The sequence below is a fragment of the Festucalex cinctus genome, chromosome 9 (genome assembly GCF_051991245.1).
Source record: "Festucalex cinctus isolate MCC-2025b chromosome 9, RoL_Fcin_1.0, whole genome shotgun sequence".
Taxonomy (NCBI): Eukaryota; Metazoa; Chordata; class Actinopteri; order Syngnathiformes; family Syngnathidae; genus Festucalex; species Festucalex cinctus.
The window spans coordinates 14,072,299-14,087,854 of record NC_135419.1 but is presented as its reverse complement, the minus strand read 5'-3'; the positions used below and the strand labels follow the sequence as shown (position 1 = coordinate 14,087,854).

The window sequence follows — 15,556 nt, the reverse complement described above, 5'->3', positions numbered from 1 at the left end:
TGGATATTTGCTCATGTTTTTACGCAGTGGTAAGCAAAAAGATGACTTGGTTCAGTGAAATGGAACCTTCCAAAACATGATGTTCTTAATTTGACTGTAACGACAAACGACTCATTTTGAAGGTGTTGTGAGTCAGCGCCTTTTTGTCAAACCCAAATCAAGGGGGCGGCTGGTTGCGGAGCAGCCAAGAGTTAAAAGGATGACAGAATACATTTAGTAACACATAAACTTGAAACAAAGTTTTCATTGGTCGCTTAGATATCAAGTGTTTACATACACAAAAGAAGGAATGACTCTAGAGACATTCACAACATATTAAAAAGTCATTCACTCATTCCCTACTCGAGGTGTTTTATTGTGTTTTTTACTCTATCATCATTGCTGTTGCATGAGTACAAAATCAACATCAGCTGGTTTACCTTCAGTGGTAAATATTGAACAATTTACTAAATTCTAATATTATATGGTTTTAATATGAGTTTATTCGACAAAATTACAACGGACGTTTGTCTAGAACACGTTATGAGCGCAGCTATGTGGCAGCCATGTTGGTAGGGGCGACTTTCCATCATAAAGCATGGACATATGTGGCGGCCATGTTAGGAGGGGCATCTGTTCCATCAAAGGTAATGGGAAGCATGGACGTTAGCTTAGGAACGCCGTAAGCACGCCGTAAGTCATATCTACTGATTCACATCTAGGCTGTTTTTTGTTTGTTTGTTTGTTTGTTTGTTTGTTTGTTTGCTTGCTTGCTTGTTTTAAACTCAGGCGCTAGTTGTGTACATGGCTCTTTAACATGCTATTTTTGTTACAGTAGTTTTTTTTTTTTAAAGCTCTCATCTATGGCGTCGTAGCAGTAGTTGGTGATAAAAGTGCTAATAACATTGTGGCTCATAAACATGACAAGCCTCCTCAAACATTGACAGTTGTATCAATTTTAAAGCGTTTCAAAGAGGTTCAAGCCTATTTAAAAATATCTGTCTACAAGACTTTTGACCTGTACTGGGCAATTTTAGGCCACAAATAGTACAAAATAAACATTTTGTCCTGAATTGGATGTTGGCATAAAAAAATACTTTGACAGAACAGACAACTGACTCTAGCAAAGGACCAATTCTCCCAGTTAGTCCATTGTATCGAGGAAAGAAAAGTAAAATAATTTACACAAATTGCGAAGGGTTCTCAATCAAGCTTATTTTTTCTTAATCTAAAAAGTTATGGGCACACGTGGTCGCAAGCGACAAACGATTTTGTGTCTTCCCGTCGGAAAGACGGCGGGAATGTTGTGTAAAAAGAATTTGCAGCAGATCTAGTTTCCCAGAAAAGAACATGTTGACTCCCAGGCCAATTTGCCCCCATAAAGCCTTCAGCAAGTAAAGTGCACAGGCCCGGCTGACTCAACAGTACGCTCTTAGTCGGCCTCATCCACCGTACTAAATCAGATTCCCCATGCAACTGGATCCAAACTCCTAATTGGCTTTACACATCAATGTGGATTTGGGTAGCGATCGGCTGTCGGGGTGCGGGGGCCCCACAGACTCAACTACAGTGTCGTCGACACACAATGGGCAGAAACAGCTGCCGGCTGGCCCAGCGTCGGGGATGTGCCGAGAAGAAACCTGCAGCGCTGCTAATCTGGGGGGACAGGATCAACATTTCAACATCTGCAATAGTCGTAATGCTCCTTTCACTGGCAGATATCTGCGAGTGGCTAGGCAAGAGCGTGACCCCCCCACCCCCCCTCCCGCCGCTCCTGGCCCGCGCGGGGGAGGAGAGAAAAGTCAAAATCGCGAAGGGGGGAAAAACCCTGGCAGACGCAGAAATGAAAACAATACATGGAGACGAGAGAGATGAAAGAGAGGGATGGGAGTGGTGGACTTGTTCACTCACCTAAAAGGCAAATTACCAGAAAGCCTTCAATCCAAATGAAGGCCTGGCAGTGTTAAAACTGCAAAAAGGTTACATTTATTTAGCAAATTACTAACGAGATTCATGGTCTTAAACTAGGGGTCAGCAACCTTTACTGTCAAAACAACCATTTTAGGCCAAATAAATCAATCAATCAATAAATAAATCTGTCTAGTCGTACAACTTTTGAACCAATGTGATGATCAAAACAGGATAGACATATGGTAATTGTTTTGCCTCTCCTTTTTTTGGACATTTTTGGGACTTATTTTTTCCTTTTTGGACATTTGATATACTTCTTTTTGAATGTTCTTTTTTGCCGATTTTTTTTTTTTTTAAGAGAGAATTTTGATACATTTTTTTTGTGTCAATTTCCAAAACCTTTTATGGTATTTTTTGTCTTTTAGAACATTTCATTTTCTTCCTTTTCTAAAAAAAGAAAAAAAAAATCAATTTTTTTTTGTTGGCAGTTTTGTGTACATTATATGGTAATTTTCTGCTCCTTTTGGACATTTTGATGTATTTTTTATTATGAACTTTTTTTTTTCTTTCGTCTCTTTTTCTGACTAATTACAAATTTGGACTGACATTTTAATAAATGCTAATTTTTTAAAATCTAAATCAATTCATTCAAATATTTTATCTGAAAATATGTATAAAAAAAATATAATACAATAAAAATATATTTAAAAAATTGCCAACATATAATACAGAATAAATTTACATTTTCAATTCATTTTTTCCTTTAAAAAAATAAATAAAAAATTGAGACAGAAAACATATGTCTTTGAGTAACTAACAAAAAAATGAACACAAAGTAAATGACAGTTATGCAAAAAATATATATAAATTTCTTTTTTTTTTTTAAAGATCCACAGGGAGCCTCAGGTTGCAGACCCCTGGTCTAAAGCTATCTATATCTGTACATGTATAAAACGTATACAAGTGCTATTCAATTACTTGACCGCTCGTATGGGAAAATATGCTCATTTCACACAGACAGGCCTGAACCAAAATTCAAAATCAGAACATAAACACGACACAAGTCAAAAAAATTGGATACACTCATCCTTTTGGTCACTTTATTAAATGTTATATTAAATACTTAACAAGATAATAGCAGATTAGAATCATCATGGCAAATTGTGGTGTATTTGCTAACATAACATTCTTAAGAGGGCAAAAACAGTCTACACGTATATGAAATACACCTTGTGCAAACACATGAGCCATGAAGACAACAGAATTCTCCCGCCCCCACAAAACACCCCCTCATCAACGACCAGTCAGGGCCGAACGTGTCGAAGAAGAAGCAGCACGTTTGTCCGAAAAAGGAACCGCCGGGTGAAACTGGGGCATCGCAAAGCCAGCCGCGCACGCTCACCCACTCGGTCACCGGTTGCGCTTTGTGAGAGCCAGTCAGCCACCAAGCCACGGGGGCAACACGAGTGGAACGTAAAACAATGACGAGGACGCACAGTGCTATGCTAGACATCACGCGAACAGTGAGAATGACAATGCAAAAAAAAAAAATGGTCACAGGGACCAGCAGGCAGTTTTGAATAACACAAGCATTTCAATATCAGCTGTGTGTTAAGAACAAAAAAATATAAGTCTAATAGGGTGAGGGGGAAAAAAGGCCATCACCATTTTTTTTTTTCCCAATAGATGCGCCATTTTGTTTGATTGGTGAAGGAATCTACTGGTTGTCGCCAACCACACTGGTCCCATTGGGGTTTTAAAAGTGTACCGGTATAAAAACAAAACAAAAACAAAAACAAATGGTGTTTAAACGTCAATGCAACGCTTTCACGCGCTGCTAAACTATAACAGACCAAAACGAAGATCTAAAACTTGAATGAATAACATTAAGGCGCTATATACACTTTGTATTTCTGACGAGTTCCCCCAAATAGACTCCTTTCAGTCATTTTTTGTTGTTTTTTTTTTGTTTTTTTACATGGGGTTCTTCCCGGTGGACGACGGGATTGCGACTCCAAGTGGGGAAGCGGTCGAGGCTCCGCCTTCTTCTCAGGCTCTCGCCTGAGCGATACGAGGCGGCGGAGAAGGGAGAGACCCCCGGCGTGCTCGTTAGCATAGAGCCGGCCCCGGCGTGAGCTACAGGCCCTTGGAGGGCCCGGGATTCTTGCCCATGGCGGCGTGGGGGTTCATTCCGTGCAGCTGCTGGTAAAGGCCCAGCAGGTCCATTTGGCTGAGGCGGTTTCCTCCCAGCATGCCGTTCTGCAGGGCCATGTTCAGGATGCTGGTCTGGTTGGCCATGGCCAGCTGCTGCTCTTGCACCTTCCTGTTGTTCACCACCTTCTGGACGTACATCATCAGCTGAAGAGACGGGGATTCATACGAATATTAGGGATGCATTTTGAATCAACAGAAGTAGTTGAGAAAATGGTTCTTTAATGCATATTTTGGGACATGAGTGATTTTAGTTCACTCAACAGGATTACCAATATTAGAGGTGAGAAACGACCATGTTTGAGGCAGTTAGGCATGTTTTTTTTTTTTTTTTTTTTTTTTTAATTCTTGTCATGTTTAATGTAAATATTAAAGTGTGACACCATCATGTTTCAGCCATTTTTCTCAATGTTGCAGTCAAATGCAATTTTCAGTTGATTATTTTTTTTTTAAGCCACTGCTCTGGAGCAAGGTTATTACAGTTATCCATCCATCCATTTTCTTGACCGCTTATTCCTCACAAGGGTCGCGGGGAGGTTATTACAGTTAACAAAAGCTAATTAAATAAACAGAATTTTGGAAGGGGGGGAAAAAAAACAAAAAAACTTTTGTTAATCAAATCAAATCATTTTTTATAACTATAACTGAAATTACGTCTTACGTTCATAATGTATACATTAAAAAACTAGCAGCTGTAATTATCACCAAAATGTCGTCAATAGATACATGAGCTTACAGGGTTTATTTTAAATTTATTAATTTTGATATATTAAGGGCAAACAGTCATTTGAGAACTGTAGTCCCCCCCCCCAACTTTTTTGTTATCTTGCGCTTGATAATACTACATATATAAAAAAAAAAAATATATATATATATATAAAATAAATACTAAACCTAAAGTTTATTTTTTGGGGGGAAAAACTAACCTACCTTCTTTAAAAAACAATTAAAAAAACAAAACAAATTTAAACATTGCTAAAAAAAAAAACTATAACTAATAAGAACTAACTAAAATGTAGCATTTTTGCAAAAGAAAAAAAAACAACAGAAATATAAAACACCTGATTTAAAAACTAATTAAAACTAACTAAATGAAAAAAAAACAAATATTAAAAAAAAAAAAATAACTAGAATGAAAATTAAATGTTTTTTTGGGGGAAAAAAAACACCTGCTTTTAAAACTAAAACGTAAAATACATAAACGTAAATTAAAAATAATAATAATAACTAAACTAAAATGATGTATTTTTGAAAACACTAAAATAAAATAAACCTGTTTTAAAAATTCAAAACTAATTGACTATAGTGCAAAATTCCGAAGTGTTCTAACCACGAGTAATTTCAAAGAAGATCGGCTCACAGAAGAAGAAGCGGAACCGCGAGTGACTATGTGAGAGCTCGGCTGCTTTGGGAGTGGCCACAGCGACAAAACGATCATAACAATCCTGGTTTGGAGAGAGATAACTTTGGAGGTTTTTTAATAATAGAGGCTGATGCCGATTTTTGTTTGTTAGAATGTCGTTATCTTTGTCTTCTGTTTTAATGTTGAAGCATCATGTAAGCGTGAGATCTTACCGACTGCTGCATGGTGAGAGTTTCTCTGTAAATAGCTTCTCTGCGTTTGGCCTCCATTTCGATAGTGGCCATGTGGCTCATAGCCAAAGACTGGACCTGGGTCTCACTCAGAGACGGATTCTCTTGCCACTGTGGACCAAAGGGAAGAGGTCACAGGTCGTCGCCAAACGCCATCCCGACCTTTAACTGACGGAAAACACTTACAATTCTGCCGATCGTATCTTCCAGTGAGTCTCGTTGCAAATTCTTCAACGCGTTTGTCGCCTCGATGACCTTCATTCGACCTTGGTTGATGAGCTCCTGTCGGCAAATGAAGACGGGGAGGAACAGTTGAAAACGCCGCCGTTATCTCATTCGCATCACGAGCGGCGGATCTCAGCCTGAGTGTTGCATAGCTGGCATTGTGCAAATAACATGGATTGAAACGATTAATGTCATCAAGCGTTGTTTATAGCGACAAACCCGCAGAGGATTATTGAGCTCTGAAGTTATTATGAGCTCATTTGGTTGTTGCGGCCCACGAGATTTACTGTATCATCCACTCGCCGGCACTTCCAGCAACAAGTCATTTAATTCAGTGCACATTGCTGAAACGCAACCGCTACGCGCCACAGAACATGACGCAGCCGGCGGGTGCTTTTATTCTTCAAAGATGGACTGAAATGGATCGCCCGGACATTTGTACTATTAGCAAACACTTGTCAAGGAGATAACAATATGTACCACATCCATAACTTTAAAGTTCATGTCCCCTTGTTGATTTGTGTCAGTTTACACTTCTGATTGGCTGAAATGACCTTGCGATTAGGGACTATAGCGCCCCCTGTTGCTGTGGCATGAGAATAACTTTCGATGCCAGAGTACGGTCAAAATCCGAGCTTCCCATTTTTCGATGCACACTTCATTTCTAAAAATATGTTTTTTACAGCATTCCCTCCCGAAACGGAGGTAATATAGTTGTAAGAGTTCCTTATTATTTACCATGACAATTTTTTTTTCTTTTCTTTTTTTTCAATATCTTTTCAGACAACCATGGTCAATTATTTAATTAAAGTAGCATGTCAAAGTCACTCAACAATGAAAATGTTTGACAGAATTGGGCTTTTTCATTTCAATAATGTTGCGATTTCGATTTAATATGCGATTATTTTTTCAAGGTCCTCTTCCGATGTATAATGTCTGTAATAAATATCAGATTTATTATACATACATGTTTTGGTTTTGTAGTTAAAGGGATACTTGACTCATTGAACAATTTTCAGCAGTGAAAAGTTAATATTTTGTCCAGAATGAGTTTTTCTACTGGCAATTTAATCAAAGTGATGAAGCGCGATGCTTCCCAAAGGTTAACTGGAGAATTGTCAAAAGCAACTTTTTGATTCGGAAACAGCTCAACTTGGTCATTTCCTTCATCTCGCGAGCGGCTCTAAAAGCGTTTCCACAGAAACGAGCAAATAATTCAAGTGTTTTGATTAGCCCCAACGTGTTACAAGGGACGACAAGAATCCTCACATGGGTGGAACTCCCACGCGCCAAAGAGTTGACTTCAAGGAGGTGTTTGGAAGCATATTGCGAGCTATATCGCGAGCACCACATCATCAACGAGTGATCGTATCGCCCTGGAACTTTATTTGTATATCGCGCTGTGATTATAATAATTGAAACCAGCCTAAATATTATTTTTTTTTACCCATCTGCTCCTCTCGCTGATCTTCCCGTTACTTTTAGTCAGATGTGCCAGCGCGTATAAATACCCGCTGGCCCAGACGTGAGGCATTATGATGTGTTGTCACAATTAGCGGCGGGGACTGAGGAATGCGCTGCGACATGCCGCTCGTGGGGGGAGTGGGAGGCATGTGGAGCTCATTACTTACCTCCAGCTGCTGGTTGGTCATGGTGGCCAAAGCCGCCATGTTGTAGTGGGAGAAAATGGTGGAGGCGGCCATATGGGGGTTCGCCTGGTAATTGGTCCTCATGGTCAGACCCTGAGAGAGCAAAGAAAAAATAAATAAATAAATAAATAAATAAATAAAAAAGAGAGTGACACAGGTTCATTTTATATGCCGGATAACCAGAGATGATGATCCTCTCTTTGATTGCATGGGAAAAAAAACTTGACAACACAAGTGCGTGTGCGCGGCATACAGTCATGTCCCAGTAAAGGCCAGCAGGATACCAAAGTCTGTGTGTAATTGAAACTCTGCTGCAGATGGTTTTTCTTGTGCCCTGTAATCTGGCCATCCGGTGTGTGAGTGTGGTGTGTGCGTGTTGGGGGAGAGAGGGTTCTTATGGACGTGGTCGGAGACAGGTGTGCAAGCCTAAAAACGCTACCAAAAGGAAAAAAAACGTGCTTGCTATCGGACTAGAAACAAAATCTTCACATTTTACTAGGGATGTTCAATGCCACTTTTTTTCTCAGACCAATATCAAGCACTGATTTAACCCCCCCCCCCCCCCCCCCCAAAAAAAACAACTCACAACAGATAATTTTAAAGAAAGACCTGTCCATCACCATAAGGGCTGGACTGGCCATCTGGCTTACAGGGCAGATGCCCGGTGGGCCGGTGTCCTTTGGGGCCGATGTAGTGCTATTCAATGATTATTTTCCTCCATTTTACCACAAGAGACCAGCCCACGACTTAGAAGGAGCATCCCATTCATCCATTTACAATATAGATATCAAATTGAACCAATAAACATCAGTAGTAGAGCTACGTGGTAGCCAAGGGCATTCAAGGAATCGGGCTGGGCCAGTGGGTCTAAGTCAAAATGCCAGGCCGATTATTTGAGCCAGTCCAGTCCTGATCACCATATAGCATTTACTCTTAAAATTACATTATTGTCAATTTTCTATTCTAATAATTCCTAGTTCCTAAAACGCAATACCAATACCGGATATTGGTACTCGTCCATCCCTACTTTTTACAAGACAAGAACCACCAAAAGGTTCAAACCAGCTTTGGGCATCAGATCGCAGTCTCACGATTTTTTATTTTTTTTTAATGGTTGATACCGAGAGGAAGTCGGATATGACAATGTTGTGCTACAATAATGCACGTAAACAAGAGCACATTTTACCAATTATTTCTCTATTATATATATGCGTTCAAATCTAAATTGTTACTATATAAGGCTGGGTCTAAAATATCGACTCGATATTCCTTTTCATAGCCCAATATTATATATTTTTAATACGGCACCACCCAAAAGAAGTACAGTAAGAATTGGAAAAACACAAAATGTGGATGCATAATTGTACTATGGCTGTGGCTCTTTTATAATACAGGTAAATTTGTTTTGATTTATGAACCACTGGAACCTTCATATAAAATCTGCCACAGGACTGCAAATGTGTGATTTGCCACTTTATTTACATAGCGCTGTGGTTGTAATTGATTTCAATTAATATTTATGGTTCTGATCAGGTCATGTTCAATAAAACATACATGATACATGATTCATGTATTGGATTCAATTATAAATGTAAATATTCATATTTTTACTGATGCACCAAGTAAGAGAAAGAAGTTTCTATTTTGTAAGTTACTATAGTTATTATTACGCTGTTTTATATGTAGTTTTTGTTTCATGTTCTCAGCCCACAGTTTTCGAGAGAATGTTTTGATTTTCCCAATTTTGAAGCCTCATCTTATACACAGCACTTGGCGATGTTTTCCATCATTCAAATTTGGCAGCGCTTCTCTTTGGTGTGCCAAATTTACAAGACATTTTTATTCTCGCTTTACAGCGACTTGAAAATAAAATCTTTGCACGACAAGTCTCAAAGATGCAGAAGCGATCGAAAAGAGTGCCACCAGAGCTCGGTGCCATTTTTCATCCCCCCTGTGAGTAGAAAACCCTGTCTCCTGACAAGCTCAGGGAAAAGCCGCTTACGGCACACGGGGGGCAGAGGAGGGAGCGGAGTGTTGGAAAAATAATCATTAGGCTGAATTAGAATCTAGGATTACATGAGGAGAGGGGAGACCTACTCCCGCTCGCTTGCACGATCAACCCTTCACACACGCACGTCTTCCAAATAAACACACTAATTGCCCTTTTGATTCGACCTACAAAAAGACTGGACAGGAGGGGAATAGGAGTGAAGGTGCAAGGACCGGCCACAAAAGGGTAACGTGAACATGAGACAAAGCCTCTTGTGGGCGGGCGGACGTGGACGTTGTGGTTCAACTGTCATCTTGGAAAAGGCATTCAGCTAAGGTGTCCCACAACATGGCGCTAAACTCAACCAAATGCTACTCTTGCGTGTTCTCAAACATCTGATGCAGCGCACTTCACTTACCTTCTTCTCGGCTTCATATTCGGCCCAGGCCGCTTTGCGATCCTCCTCGCTCAGGGCCTCCTCCTCTTTGTGGTCCAACAGGGAGTCGTGCTCGTGATAGCACACGATCTGGTCCTTGTGGGTCTGAAGCAATTCAGCCAGGAAGAGGTCCTAGAGTGGAGAGAAAAAAAGTGGCAAAGAGTCAAAAGGGAACATAAATACTAAATATATAACGAAATGTGTTGATAAGGTCATTCAAAACAAACCAAATCCTCAATTATTTATTTATTTAACAAATATTGCTTAGGTTAGCAATGCAATTTGTGCAAGCAATTGACATGCCACTATTTTAAACACAACCTAAACGTCACAGTTTGTTAAAAAATAAATAAATAAAAACAGTGCATCATATGCGGTAATTTTGACACATACTCAACTGGTAACACACAAAAAAAAAAAAAAAAAAAAAAAAATGCATGTGAGAAGGACTAATGTCCTCATTAACTTCATTAAATGCATTGGCCCAAAGGCAAACGATGCATTCCAGGAAATGAAAATGTATTTTTTTTTTTTAACACAACGGAAGTCACCCAAAATAATTTTCTTGACAATAATATATTCAACGCAGTCCCACTAGTCTAAATACGGTATTTTGGCTAATATTGTGTTAGTGGAATATGAGTTAAGCAGCAAAATCCAGCATCAATATCAGAAGGCGGCCATTTAGTCACTTGCTGTCGAGTGAAAAGGACATCGCAGTTGCTCAGGTCTCATGTAGCGACCAATCACAGTTCAGCTTCAGAAAACAGCTGATTGGTTGTTGTCTGAGCACTGAGCAATGGTGACGTCATCTTCAGTAGACAGCAAGTGGCAAAATCGCCGCCCCCTGAGATGGATAAAAATGGCTGGATTTTGCTTCATAACGGGTGAAAATTTCTGCTGTACATATATCTTTTTTTTTCTGCCAAAAATTGCCATCAGCCACAAAAAAACAACTCATAGTGGTCAGTCTAAATTTGTGGATGATGCTATTCCACTCCAGTCCTGGAGGTGGAGGTAATAACAACTAAACACTATTTGGATCTCGTGTTTACATTTCTTGATTCATACCACATACTTGGTACGGCAAGTCATTTTTTCCATTACTATTATTTTTCTTTTCCATAGATACAAACATAAGCCAAAACATAACCTACTGCCTCATGTTTTGCGTAAGTAAACAAAGTCCCTTGTTGGCAGAGGTTGATGAACTTCAGTTTTGATGACGACACTTATTTCATACAATACCTGGCTGAAATTAAGCAAGCATTGCCACATTCCTCTCACACAAACACGCCTCAAATTACTCTTGTTGCAGAAGCTTTGCTTTACATTAAAGTGGAATTTTGGAAAGCAAAGACGTCATACGACCGCTGCATCATTAACCTCCTTTGCACAGCAGTTCACGCAAGGGGTCCCCGGCATGACCCCGCCCCCTCCCCTCCATTGTCCAACTACCTCTGAACTCAGACAATGAGTGTGACGTCTGCAACGCAAATTAATCATCGATGTCACTGGCGCAACGCAAGCGGGAATACAAAACAGACACACAGTAGGATGAAAGCAGACAGTGATTGCAAATCTGTACAGAATAAGAAGAGAAAATAAACAGCGGGCCAGACACGGTGAAACTGGATCTCTCAAATTAAGAGATGTAAGACAAGCAGACAAGCATGTATACACACACAAATTCACGTGGTGAAACTGCTCAGGCCACCAACCTGAGCAGATGAAGGTCTTGCCGGAGCGGGCAGCATTTTTCAACATTTTCAAGGTAAACGGTCACTAGTGCTGGAGGTCAAACGACAATACAGATGCTCACCCCGGAACCGAGTGCACGCTGGGATATATTTCCCCCTTCATCATTGGCTCTAGGGTGGTCCAGTCTCTCTCTTTTGGTGGGCGTTGCGCAAATGTGACCCGGTACAATTGATTGTCAGCAACCTGAGCCAACTTATTGGCATTCTGGTGGACATGAGAGCCGCCGGGTGGGCAGATGCTCGGACTGAGATGATGTAAGCGAACCCACTCACAGAGCATATGGGGGGTATTTCCACGGGGTGAAATCTGGGAAGGAGTTCTGGCGTCTGAAAATGTATGTTTATGGATTGAGGTGACAGTCTAGAGAAGACTTCGTATTTTAAATAAAGTCCTGAACAAGACTTGAATTTAGATATCAACAATGAATTTCATCAGTACATGCAACCTTTTTAAAGAATCAAAATTTTGTATATACGCACGTTGCGAAGGGGTCTTCCATGCCAGCATTCAAAATGATGTAAAGCCGTTTTCTACAAGCCCTGCACTCACATGTCCAGAGATGCAAACTTGGGAGTCGACACAAGCGAGCCTCATTTGGACTTTACGAGCTGGCACAGGCATCCATGCGTACTTCACCAATAGACTTGAACTTTAAAAAGGTTTGATGCAATTAAACACCTGTCAGCATGAATAAATTTCTTCTTTATGAAAGCAAGATTTCTGGCTGTGTTATCAGATACTTTCTGGAGCTCAGAACAAGTACGTTATTTCCTAAAAGTAAACCGTTTTCAGTTGTGATTACTTTTAGACAATCGTCATAATGACATGCATTTTTACTGCTATAACAACATGGTGTAGAATACCAGGGATGGGTGAATACTGATACCATACCATGACTTATTTTAATATCAGTTGGGGCTGGGTAATAAATCCAATTATTTCAATCACTTGAAAAATGGACAATTTGAAAATTAGTTTAATAAATGCAGTCCTCTGGAGTATTAAAAGATGCTGCTCTTAAATTCTGTAATTTTGCAGTGGCAGAAAGCTGATTACAAGACATGTCGACAACAGTTACTAACTACTTAATTGGAGCATTTATGAAAGTCATGCTCAAGTTAAAAACTTTTTTTCGCACATGCTATGAATGTTGAGTTTACACTGTGTATTTGTATTTAACATATCAGTATTACTGTTTCAACATTTTGCACAGGACTTATTTTTGAATAAATCAAACTTATTTTATAAATGTTAGTTGGGTTTATTACTTTAATTAAAACTGCAATCGTACATAATGATGAAAAAAAAAGGAAAGGATGTATTTTTTTAAGTATCAGTACCCGTTTTGGCCGCTCCCGTGGCTGTTTTTACTACCAGGAATGATAACATTTGAAATGCGAAGAATAGAAAACGTAATCAATTTCATGCAATTTTAAGGAAAAATGCTTTTTTGTCAGTATACATGTCTCTGTGGTGGCTGCTCAGTGTAACACAGCTAAAGCGTCACCGTGCAAAAAAAAGTCTGCATCAATAACAAAAGAATGTACACCGCTGTGCTCTGTGCTGCCGTGAAGACACCTTCAACACATCAGTTCAATTCCCACCATTTGCAATTGGAAAATTGCAATAAATCAAATGTCGATTAAGATCCCCCGTAGGAATTGGTTGACCTTTTCCACTATAGTTTATAACAGAGTTTGATATTGCGGCTTAAAATGCACAGGTGTGTTAGCAACAGGGGGTCCAAGATGAGAGCCCAAAAGCAGGAATGCAAGAGGCAGAGATATTTGGAGTAGCTAAACACGGCCAGTCAAAACTCCCTCACCCACAGCTGCATATGAGTTAAACACACACAACGCTACCAGACAGTGCTAAACAAGTTTCTGTGCAGAAACGCACTTAAAAGTTGGAGCTGTGCCTGACAGGAGGAGGCCAAGACCGCCCTCGGGACTTTACACCATCCACAGCAAGAACACATGCCAAAGCTATTTTTCTGACATTCAGTCAATTAACAAGACAAAATTGCACGTTTTACAAACCCATTAATTATAATCTATCGGCATGCTGTGGACAAAATTCAGGAGACGCCATAAAATATCAAAGTGCAAAAATGTCGCCCATCTTTTAAAACGCTAGATCAGGGGCCAATCCATAAAGCTTGAGCTCAATAGAACACTTGATGCGCTTTTTATGGAAGCTTGGCTCTGTCATCTCTCCATGGAGTTTTCTGCACACACCATTTTGACCTTGGAGGAAAATACCGCGACAATTTTTTTTTTGTTTTTTTGTTATGGCTATGGTGCGCCCAATGTTTAAGACAGCTGCGTGTAGCACTGTCTGCATTTTTGGATACCTTTGGTTATCTGGTGTTGTATTTCACAATTTCACATTGGAAGCAATTGAGCTATCACAACCTAACGTGAAACAACTTTGAACAAAGATTGATGATGGAAACACTTCAGCACGATATCTGCAGACTTTTGGCGGCGCTCGTACTTCCCTGTGGAGACAATCTGGAATAAGTAGAGTTACACATTTGGCTACCTGGAGTCACCACAGTGTGATTCGACTCAACCAGGCTTTGAGAGAACTGCACGGCATAAAATGCAACTACTACCGATCTATCTCATTGATGGGCTTGATGACTTTGTTTAGCATTGTTTTTCAACACAATCAATTCCTGGCACCATCTTATACAATTTGTGTTGACCAATTGTGGCTTCAGCCATATTGTACTGAGCAGCCGGGACAGAGATGCTGCATCAAAAGTTCCATTGCTATTACAAGCAGAGATTGGATCTCACTTTTACCTTTAATCAACAGCAATTTAAAAGTAGAGATAGACCGATAATATTTTTTTACCCCAGAGTCAATGCCGATAATCAGTAGTCAAAGAGGCCGATAACCGATATTTGAAACAGATATTCATTTCCAATGAAAGGGAAAATATTGGAGTAAAAATCAACTCTTAACTTTGTTGATTTTTTTTTTAAAGCATGTTTATTGAACAAATTTGATTTGAAAGTTTTATTTAGTCATTCATTTATTTATTTATTTTTTATCTTAGTCAACAAAACTCCAAGATTCTAATGAAAGGTTTAGCGACCTACCAGGGTCACTAGCATTTCTAAAAAAAAAAATGTAACAAAAACAAACATGCAACTAGCTCTCCATTGCTTTCTACAGTAAATGAATGTTTCCAAAAAATTTTATTGATCTTAAGATTTAACTTCAAACAAAAACAGAAAGTGCAGAGAGCTACCAGGGTCAGCAACATCTTTTATAAAGTTTAGTGAAAATTTAAATAAGTGTCCCAGAAGTTAGCACAGCTTTAAAACGATCTATTATCGGCCATGAGATTCTTCAAAAGATGCCAATATTTATTAATATGCTAAATATTGGTGCTGATAATTTGCCTGGCCTAATTGGTCTTTCCCTATTTGGAAGGGTCACTAAAAAAAAAATAAAAAAAAATAAATAAAGTATGAGTGGAGAAATATATCCAAGAGGAAAAAAAAAAAAAAGTGTGTTTTATCACTCCAGTTTATTCTCATTTACGTATACTCAACCTACACCGAATCCTCCCTACAGTCTTCAGGAATGCGCCTTGGCCTAATAATCACTGCTACTGTCACCTTCTGCCCACAAACTGCAATGTATGCACACAGCCTACAGTAACAGCTGACACATTGCAAACCAGTGGAGCTGTACAACATGCTGGGCTGGCGGAGGAGCGCGCTCTGCAAGTGGATGCTTGCTCCGTGATGAGCAGGAAAGGGTTTGGAAGGGTTGGGTGGGAAG

The 15,556-nt window shown here is 39.6% G+C and overlaps 1 protein-coding gene across 1 annotated transcript in view; it reads right to left on the bottom strand.

Moving 5' to 3' along the window:
• Positions 1 to 2,963: 2,963 nt before the first annotated feature.
• Positions 2,964 to 15,556, bottom strand: part of atrx (ATRX chromatin remodeler) — a 29,003-nt gene continuing 16,410 nt past the window's right edge. Inside the window, exons 30-34 of the mRNA XM_077531781.1 lie at positions 9,977 to 10,126; positions 7,551 to 7,661; positions 5,881 to 5,976; positions 5,677 to 5,805; positions 2,964 to 4,248 (exon numbers count right to left, since the gene is read on the bottom strand). Of these exons, the coding sequence (XP_077387907.1) occupies positions 4,027 to 4,248; positions 5,677 to 5,805; positions 5,881 to 5,976; positions 7,551 to 7,661; positions 9,977 to 10,126 (708 nt within the window). The 3' untranslated portion in view covers positions 2,964 to 4,026. The remainder of the gene's footprint in view (positions 4,249 to 5,676; positions 5,806 to 5,880; positions 5,977 to 7,550; positions 7,662 to 9,976; positions 10,127 to 15,556) is intronic.